This window comes from Hakea prostrata, chromosome 3, assembly GCF_041222555.1.
Source record: "Hakea prostrata isolate BN-2017 chromosome 3, UWA_Hpros_2, whole genome shotgun sequence".
Classification (NCBI taxonomy): domain Eukaryota; kingdom Viridiplantae; phylum Streptophyta; class Magnoliopsida; order Proteales; family Proteaceae; genus Hakea; species Hakea prostrata.
The window spans coordinates 15462990-15472671 of record NC_142602.1 but is presented as its reverse complement, the minus strand read 5'-3'; the positions used below and the strand labels follow the sequence as shown (position 1 = coordinate 15472671).

General features: G+C 38.6%; 2 protein-coding genes across 2 annotated transcripts; both read right to left on the bottom strand.

Annotated features, from left to right (window-relative positions):
• Window positions 1-411: 411 nt before the first annotated feature.
• On the bottom strand, window positions 412-3716 carry LOC149021141 (Thioredoxin superfamily protein). Its single transcript, XM_089149393.1, has 3 exons — window positions 3411-3716; window positions 3247-3336; window positions 412-1206 (listed from the first exon to the last, which is right to left on the bottom strand). Exons 1-3 carry the CDS (start codon window positions 3648-3650, stop codon window positions 1129-1131), a joined length of 408 nt encoding a protein of 135 aa, XP_089005519.1. The 5' UTR covers window positions 3651-3716; the 3' UTR covers window positions 412-1128.
• Window positions 3717-3908: 192 nt separating this feature from the next.
• LOC149021140 (pentatricopeptide repeat-containing protein At3g26630, chloroplastic-like) lies at window positions 3909-9537 on the bottom strand. Its single transcript, XM_089149394.1, is given in 5 exon segments — window positions 3909-5368; window positions 5898-7525; window positions 7880-7909; window positions 7912-8242; window positions 9316-9537. Coding segments are annotated over 3 exon segments (1602 nt in total). The 5' UTR covers window positions 8056-8242; window positions 9316-9537; the 3' UTR covers window positions 3909-5368; window positions 5898-6097.
• Between the last annotated feature and the right edge of the window lie 145 nt (window positions 9538-9682).

Here is a 9682-nt window from a genome sequence, read left to right as displayed (position 1 = left end):
GGCACAATTATCAGACTGATGGGCAAGCCCTCTAATGTAGCTAACTAGATCCACCGCAAACCATGGATGGGATGCAAAATCTACCCAAATCATTGCCACAGCAGAGAATTCGACTGCATCTTAACTTGTTGAATCCAATGATCCAGAGCATGATGGAGACCCTTCCAAACTCCTGAAGGCTCCATTTTCAGGATATTCTAATCTCTTCTAGCTCCTGCAATGGAGAATATCACCGGCCCACCGTCATCACATGAAAGCACAACATAGCCACCCATGTCAGCCCAAACTGAACCATCACAATTGATGGAGAACATCCTGCAGGAGCCTCAGCATGATATGCTACAGGGAAGAAACCTCAAGGGAGTTGTTTTATGCGACTTACGATGAACAATCTATATTTTACTGACATCTTGGCTTGGAACCAATTTTTTAGTGCTAACCCTGATCCTGGATCTCCGTGTGTTTCCACTGATGCCAATACAAATAGACTAATCATATAAATTCCTCAAGACCATGATTTCTCCCTGGAACTGAACGTTGCATCCAGTTCTACTACTGAGAAGAAAAAAGAGAGAAGATCGTTGAAAAAATGCAGTGTTTGTCTAACACTTTACGATTTTGGGTCACTGCTTGGATGACTTCATGTTAATTGAAAAGCTAAGATTTCCAAAAAGTGAGGAAAACCCTTTCTGATGAACATTCTCAATTTGGATGTACAAAAACGGATATTCTATCAAATTCTTCTTAATAACAATATCTATTCAGGTGTCTGCTAGATATGGATTTCCAGTCACATTCTTTATAAGAACAAAGAAACTCTGATGAACTGCACATGGTTGTTGCAGTCTTTACTTGCTTTGCTTAGAATGGCTTTATTACCTGGCAATACAGATGGTAGATCCCAGGGCAATAAATATGGTTTGAGAAAGAAATGTTTGAGCAAACATTCATTCGCTAAACACACCAGAAAAGAGGGATCAGCCACATCTTGCCTCAGGATGGAAATGATGATGATGACCCTTTGCTGAAAGAAGAATGAACTTGGATCTTATCATACACTTAAGAAGAAGAACCATTTTACATTGTTTAACTGATACATTAACCATAGCTCACAAAAATCGCCATCTCCTATTCTCTTAATGCAGCAGCAAGTTTCTTCTGGATGACCTCAACTCCAAGACGAGGAGATAATCTTGGAAGTGTCTCCTGAAATTTGTAATGCTTTTTCAGTCAGATTTTGCCCAAAATAATGCAAAAAAGAGTATATTTTACAAACAATGTTACCTTTAGTTTGATAAGTAAGCATTACATGCAAGTGTCATCATCATTTTAAACAACCTATATTGGGAACTGGGAAGTGATAGAAAAAAAGGTGGTCCATAAATTGAAATATTGGAGTACCTCATAAACCAGAAACCTCTAAGCTCAATGGGGGCTTCGACACAATCTCCTTGTTTTGTTTATGGCTATTCATTTTCTGGAACAACACCAAGCTTCTACAGATACAATTTTACCGGGAGAACTGCCAAGTGGAGTTGGATGGCAAACCTGTGAAAATATCTGATTGCTTGGCGGATTTTCAAGTTCTTAGTCATATGAAGAGCTGTTCATATAAGCATCCAACCCTTGCATCTGGTTTGAAGTTTCAACTACTATTATAGGCAGATAAAGGACCACGCGATAAGGAGGATCGAACATTCTGATTTAGACAATTTCTCATGATTCTGGAATTTTATACTCTGTTTGATCCAGTTATGATAGTACCAATTTCATTTATCAGAACTACACTAGGAGGTTTCCTCAGATATGTATGGGAAGGTTTTTACAGTGTAATGCACATTTGCACAAATCACACTCTTGCAGTGTACTTATACATCTCATTTTCCCTAAGATTCAAGGTAATATTACATTTGCAAAAGAATATCATAGTGCAAGATAACTTAAATTTGGATGAATCCATTACTGATATGATAAAAATCAACAAATGAATATAATCATCGTACTGATCTCATTGAATCGAAATGGTCCATGCCCCACAGTGGGCATGGGACACATTATTGTTTATATTCACCCCCAAAAAAATCTCATTGAATCCAAACCTATTAGTCAAAAGACCAAACATGTATGGACATAATCTTAAAATATTGAAGTTTGAATATTTTTTAACAATCACAGCCCATAAATTAAATTACTTGCATGTTGATATAGCCAAGATCCCATACCACAAACACACAAAATCTTCATTCTTGTGCAATTTACAGAAGGGCATCAAACAATAGCATTGCTAAGATTGTGTGATGCTGATACCATAAGTCTTCAAGACAGGAACCAGAATAAAAGGAAATATACGCGACTAATACTCAAATTAGACGCAACTCAGTACAAGTTTGGGCGGATTTCTCACTTGCAGCTTGGTGGATTCCAACTAAGGGTTCAGGTGGACTCCTGGCATGTTATGTCTATTTGCTATTGTAGTTGCCAGTTGCCACAGTGCCTAGCAATGAGTAAAAAATCAGGTTGACACCAACAAGACCAATACAAGCTTGATAGTTATAATCCTCGGCTAATCTTTTAACATCCACCACATCAATTTTTAAAACTTTATCCATTAATATGCATACTCAACTTTCAATACTTTTATCTCCAGTGTAAAAAGTTTAAAGTCATCTAACTCCTTAGCTTTTTTACCCTTTTATCTAGTCTCTTGGGATGCAAGTTATATTAATCCTTATTTTCTTTGTAACATCTATTAATTCGAAGCTCTTATTGTTCTCATCAGTGGATTAAAAGTAGAAAAGCCCAACATGAAACAGCACTAGGAGCACTAGGAGGTGAGATGCTTGCAATTTGGCAGTACAATACTATTTAGAATAAAATTGATAACAGATTATCACTATGTAAACCACACGCGCAAGCACTAAGCACACAGACGGCTTGAACTCCTTCACCCACCACTACTCAGGTTTTCTTTTCTCCTTTTTTCACTCAGCTTCCAAGACCAAGGACACCAAGACATGTTTTACATCTATCCTACGTTCCTAACCCAAAAAAGGCAGAAAAAGAAAATGTGAAATTTGTCAGCACAGACACTCTGACAATCTCCATTCATTAACGTTAGCGCTATCAAATTTCAGAGCGTATAAAGTAAACATCATACAAAAGCAAGAAGGCACCTGGAAATCCAAAAATCCATCTGAAAAATTAAAACGTACACAACCCAGATTGGCACAAAATAAGCGAACTGACCTCTCTTCCATCAGAAAGAATTCTGGCCAGCACAGGTATCTCGTATTGGTAAGCTTTCTCCCATTCGGGGTTAGTGGTAATATCTCTTATCTGAAATGGGAAATCAAACAAATCAGATTTTCGCGTAAGAAAACAACATCATCCAAGAGATAAAGGGACATAACCTGCAAATTGACATCATGGAGTGAATCTGGAACAGTGAGAGAGAAAGCAGCTTGAAGCTTTTCTTTAAGGCCATCGCACAAACAGCAACCGGGTTTCGTGTAGAGGATGAGCTGCCTTGTGGGTAATGGTGTGTGTTGGCCTGAAAACGAGGCTAAAGGAATGAAGAAACTTTTGGCCCTTTGCCGTGAAAGGAAAACGATGGATGATGTTGCTGCTATTGATGCTGCTGTCATCGCCATTTTCGCCGAACTCCTCTAGATTTCACAGTGGGTTAGGGGCGACACTATTATTAGACCGTGGCCTGCAAATTGGTACGGATTTTGGACCAACCCAGCCGGTTTGAGATCAGTTTATGAACCCGGTCCATACTGCTTTCAGTTTCCGATGCTCATTATCACCCTAACGGTCCGGTATCAAGCATTCGAACCTTATGTTCCCACATTACAAAGCCAGGTAAGGCCACGGAAATGGCCACCGAGGATTTTGATCCAAATTTCACTGGTGTCGGTCCCAACAATTTTCGAGTACCCTATTGTTTACATATCAAAAAATTGGGAAATTCTAGGGTTCCAGTGCGATTGTGAATCAAATGCACCATAATGCATGCACGGTGGTTGAAGGGGGTACATCTGCAATGAAAATGTAGATCCAGATCCTCTACCCCTGCCGGTAAAGGAGTTGGTAGTGTTACCATACATTCAGGAGAGTTCACTTTTGAGCATTGACAAGGTGAGCTAAAGATAGATCTCGCTCTTAAATATATGGTGGAGAGATGTTAAAAAAAGTATAGTTCTCTACCCTTGCAGGCGAGGATCTCAACTTGAAAATATAAGCATAGAACCACAATATACACCATGGGCTTCTTTTCCGACTACATTGTAGCATCACTAAAGTCAGCTTCATTGAACTCAGTAGCATCATCTGCAAACCAGAAAGCATTTCTGAAGCCAAATGCACTGAGTGCTTTTTCCCAGAGGTTCTCCAACATAGCACAAAGGCACAGGAAGCTGCTGACAGAAACACCAGCAGCCAGTGGTTTTCCTTTTAATGGAAGCTAAAATCTGAATCAATTGAAACCCCCTTTCCTTTCTGCCCCACTCCGCCATTCTGCCCTTTTCCACCATTTGGTCCATTTCAGCCTTAATCAAAGAAGAAAATCCCAGCATGTAAACTCTGTAACATTATTTAGATACCAAGATGAGTAGCATTATTAGTGCTTCTCATGGATTTATCTACTCACAATAACCCAACCAAGATTCCTCAGCCATTTCAGCAATAACAGAAGGTACCATTACCATATAATTTGCAATATAAAAAGTACCATTATTATGTAAATCCTAAACTGGATATTTTGTAGTCTCTGTAATCATATGAATCCAAAACCTATTCAAACCGATAAGCTTTATATATCAACTCTGCTTTTTAAAAAAAAATCTGAGAATTAAAATTGTGACAATTAAAGAGTAAAAATGGAAAATTCTACAAATATATCCGTTTTCCTTGTTATGGTAAGAATTGCAGTATTGAGTATATTCATTCAAGTTGTGTACCAAGAAAAGCAATCAAGCTCCAATTTTTTTGCATATCTGTTGCATCTATTTTGAATGATAAAGTTGATTCATTTTAATCATGAATCTGATCATTTTGCATTTGAGCCTCCAGATAGACACCTCATCAACGCTAAGATCAAATGGTCACCAATGGGGTTGTTGATGAAAGTTGCTTTTTCCTGAAACAGGGAAGCAGTAGTCATGGAACCATGTAGAGGTCTTCAACAATTCCCACCACTTTGCGAAGAAATCCTCTATTTGGCAGAAAGCTGCTCAAATGAAGATGGAATCTGGGTTTCAGTGCTGATGTTCTTCCAAAAACTACAGCACCAACATTTCTAGCTCTCCTTGCATTTTGACAAGTTCTGTGCAGTGTGCATTGACAAATCAGACGTGACACATGAGAACTGAGAGAAAGAGAAACGAATTAGAATTCTAACAAGTAATTAAACGACCACGTGACTGTTTATGAAAGTCAAGGTTGTTTGCCACAATTATAAATCTTTGTTGATCGACTTGGACGTTGCAGTGGAGAAACACAGAAGATATCAGAGAAAGTGAAAACAAAAATGGGTGATCCCTCTCCCTCTCCCTCTCTTCCCTTCCACTAAAACACCATCCAAACATATGTGGGACCCACTCCATATCCATTTCAACCTATATCCCCATCCAAAGACTTCATGACTGCAGAAATTGTGTACTGATTTTCTGCTGCCAAAGAACCCACCATGTTTTATCCAGCAAATCTAGAAAAAGATGAAGATAACATCAAAGATTAACTACTAAAACCAGATGATGCAGGAGGAAGGGTGGATCATCAGATCAGGTGCAAGGGTTAGCCCTTTTTTACACAAGCAGTATATCTTCACATAACTTATCATGATTATGGTAAAAGAAAACATTTTATAAGCCATACTGATAAACTTATAAGAGTACCTGAGGTTGTAAGAAGAAGTGTGTTAAATCCACTGATCATCAGTTCCATTGCACGAGCAAACCATTCAGTGACAGAAACAGCTCCTAAGCCATGAAACCTGTCTGTTCAAAGCTTAAAGTTTGTCTAGTATAAGATACAGCATTGGTTTCTCTGTCCAAAACAATCATATGCTCCTCATATACTGATACTGAAGATTAGGTCATTCACAAAGATGTCCAATTCTCATACGGTTTAATTTCCCGACATGCTCGTAAATAACTTCTTGTATATCAGCCTTATCATTGACCCTGTATTCATTAAGCAAAGCTTCCACTTTATCAGAATCTGGCTTGACTGGCAATATCTCCCTTAATTCATAAACTCCATTCAGCATTCCAGCACGATTCAACAGCTCAAACATGCAGCTGTAATGGTCTATGGTAGGTGAAATACCATAGCGTTCGGTCATACAATTGAAATACCTACAACCCTCATCAACACTACCTGTCTGTACACATGCACATAATACACCCACAAAAGTAATTGCATCAGGCTGTATATTGGTCTTCTCCATGTCATCAAAAACAGCCAGAGCTTCCTCTCCTTTTCCATGTACACCCAAGCTAGTGATCATTGAATTCCAAGTTGCTATGCTCTTTTGTTGCATCTTATCAAACACTTTCTTAGCATCATCTAGACTACCACATTTACTGTACATGTCAATAAGAGCAGTCCCAAGGAAAATACCCAATTCAAATCCATTTTTTAGCATAAAATCATGAAGCCAGATTCCCAGACTCAGGCTTCCTATTTCTGTACAGGCAATAAGCAAGCTAACCAATGTGTACTCATTTGGTTTCACATTCTCTAGTTGCATACGCCTGAAAAGTTCAAATGCTTTTTGGGGTTGCTGGTTTCTAGCATAAGCGTCAATCATTGCCGTCCATGACACAACATTTCTAACAGGCATAAGCTCAAAAATTGTATGAGCAGCATCTACATCACCAGAAGAGACAAGACCAGCTACCATAGTCGTCCATGTAACCACAGTCCTCATATCCATTGTGTTGAATAACTTCTGAGCATAGTTTGAATCACCACACTTGAAGTAAAGATCGATCAAATTATTCTGCAAGAAGATGTCTTCAGAAAATCCAGTCTTGATGGAAAGTGCATGTACTTCTTTTCCTTTGTCAATTCTAGAAGATACTCGGCAGGCTTTGATGACAAATGGGAATGTGAATTTATCAGGTGGCACACCTTGTTGCATCATCAAATTATATAGGAGGAGAGCATCATGACACATGCCATTTAAGGTGTGTGCCCTGATCATGATGTTCCAAGTGTGAGTGGTAGGGTTTTGGATTTGATGGAATATAGGAATAGCATAATCCATTCTATTATAGGATGCACAAAGCATGAGAAGTTTGGATGCAAGCATTTGATTTTGGGAGAGGTTATTTTTGATAATTTGTGCATGAATTTGTTTCACTTGTTTGAATCCACGACACTTTTGGAGGAGAGAGAGAGCATCTTGTGAATCAAGTTGTCTTCTGGAGCTTGGAAATGGATTAACTTGAAAAGCATCGGAAGTTCTTGAAAAGGATGCTACCATCATTGGAAATATATACGGCAGGACAAAACTACTCTGCAGGGGGAGAGGGGGAAGGTATGTTAGAACAGGAAAATTGACAAAATAATAGACTAACATGTCCTTTCAATCTTGAAGAAGCTGTTAATTAGACAGCTATGGAGCTTGGTGTTCTTGACCCATTGTTCTGAATGAATTGTCATAGTAGTAACACAAAAGGCATTCATATTTTTCTATAGTGGATTGTTCACCTATGATATAATGCTTCTCTAAGCAACATAGTAAAACATTTCTTTATTGGTTTTTCCTTGTCATACCACATAATAAACTTTGACCTATAGGGAAGGCATCCTAAAAACAAAATGCAGAAAACAAAAGGAAAGCAAAAATGTGATCATGATCACTAGCAACCTTATTAGTGCAAATAAATCTCACCAAGAAGTAGATAAGTTGATCAAAAAGGAAATTAGATGACCTATAACAGAAATGTTTGTTGACAAGTAGGAACAGCAGGAATGTTTGTTCTTCACAGCTTTGACAAATATCATAAGTCTCCATTGAAGCCAGTGGTAGATAGTAGTCTTCATATTGACATCACAACCAAAGAAACCACTTTTTCATTGATATAGACCTAGAACTTCATCGTAGATAGTTGTGGCAAATTGTAGCTGCTCACCTCAAGAGAAATGAGAGATGAAGAAGAATGAACAGACAAACATGACTGCTGCTGGTTATGGAAAAGTCTCTGCAGTAGTCCTCCCACATAAATTGCACCTTTATAAACAAAAAACCAAACTGATTACACTCACAGTAGAAGCCTCTAATAGAAGTAGAGAACAGATAGAAGACTAACTAAGCAACTAACAACTAGAACAGGAATAAGCTAACTACTGTAATTAATGACCATACTACCACGGGCTTAACAATTACACCCCTGCAGTATTACAGACAACTTAACAGGTTATATCATACAAGTGAAGAGATTCCTGTTTATTAGACTACCCCCACCCCTCGTCCATGATTCCCCAAGAAACAGCATTCCTTCTTGTCACCTGGGGTCTTAAAAACTAACTAACTACTAGTAGTAGATTGCACAGATATGCTATGACAAGTGGTCAAAAGTTCTGTAGCGAAGGCAATTGAGAGGTTTGGAACCAGTAGCTACATGAGCCATACTCAGATGTGGCAGATGACTGGTCTCTCAAACTCATCACTAGCTTTTGGGTTATGATTGGAAACTTTACACAAGCATATAGTATTCATGAATGAGAACTTTCTGGATGGATATTGATAACGAGTTCCTTTTGTTGGTTACATCCAGGAAAACTCTCACTACGTTGAAATGTGTAAAGAAGCTATCCGTACTCAGAAAACACATATGCTTTCCGAAATTTCAACAGATAATACATCGCGCTACACCCTGCACTGAGGGGGAGAATATAAACAATATCTTGATCCTAAAACCCATTTTCTTTTCTTCAAATTCTGATTCCGCTTCTGCATCTCCGCAACATACTGTGTGTTCCTATTTCCATCTATATACAATTCGTTCCATTTCCTTATCTTATTTGGGTATCTAATTTTCTGAGTTAGCTACAAAATTGAAGAGTATGCTGAAAAAGAAAATTGAATTTTTCGATTGCCATCTATTTCTGAACGTAATTTTAACACCAAAACCTTTTTTTAGCCGACTGGGATCAAAGAAACAACCTCCGAGAAACTATTAGAACAACACCGTCGCATTCTCCTTAACAGAAGCATTTCCCAAAAACTGGCACAATCCAGAATTGCTTCAAAAAAAATAAAAGAGAAGAAGAAAACTAAGACTCTACTTATTGAGGAACTACCTGTTTAAGCTAAATGAGTTATTTTTCCTTGTTCAGCCATTGAAGCTCTTTACTCCATCTGTCGATGGCTCTGTCCGAGTCCCTGACACTCCTTCAATCTCGTTGGCGAGACCCATAAACAGCAGGAGGAGACTTCTGGTAAAATGGACCCGTTGGTGGACAGAAATAAGATCAGAAACGAGAGACGGAGGAAGAAAATGCTGTTAGAGCGGGAGGATCATATCCATCGTCCCTCTTCGTTACTCTGAACCCGAATCTGGTTTTTAGTAATAGGTACCGGTCAATATCAACCCGGACCGTCCCCATACCGGTCTGATGACCGATTATTTACGTGTGGGTCTCTATGGTGAGGCCTAAACTCTCGTTG

Coding starts and splice junctions, on each gene's coding strand:
- LOC149021141 (XM_089149393.1), bottom strand. CDS start 3,650: ATGGCGATGACAGCAGCATCAATAGCAGCAACATCATCCATCGTTTTC. Junction 3,337..3,410: donor TCCATGATGTCAATTTGCAG/GTTATGTCCCTT, acceptor TTCCCATTTCAG/ATAAGAGATATTACCACTAA. Junction 1,207..3,246: donor TTCTTTCTGATGGAAGAGAG/GTCAGTTCGCTT, acceptor TACAAATTTCAG/GAGACACTTCCAAGATTATC.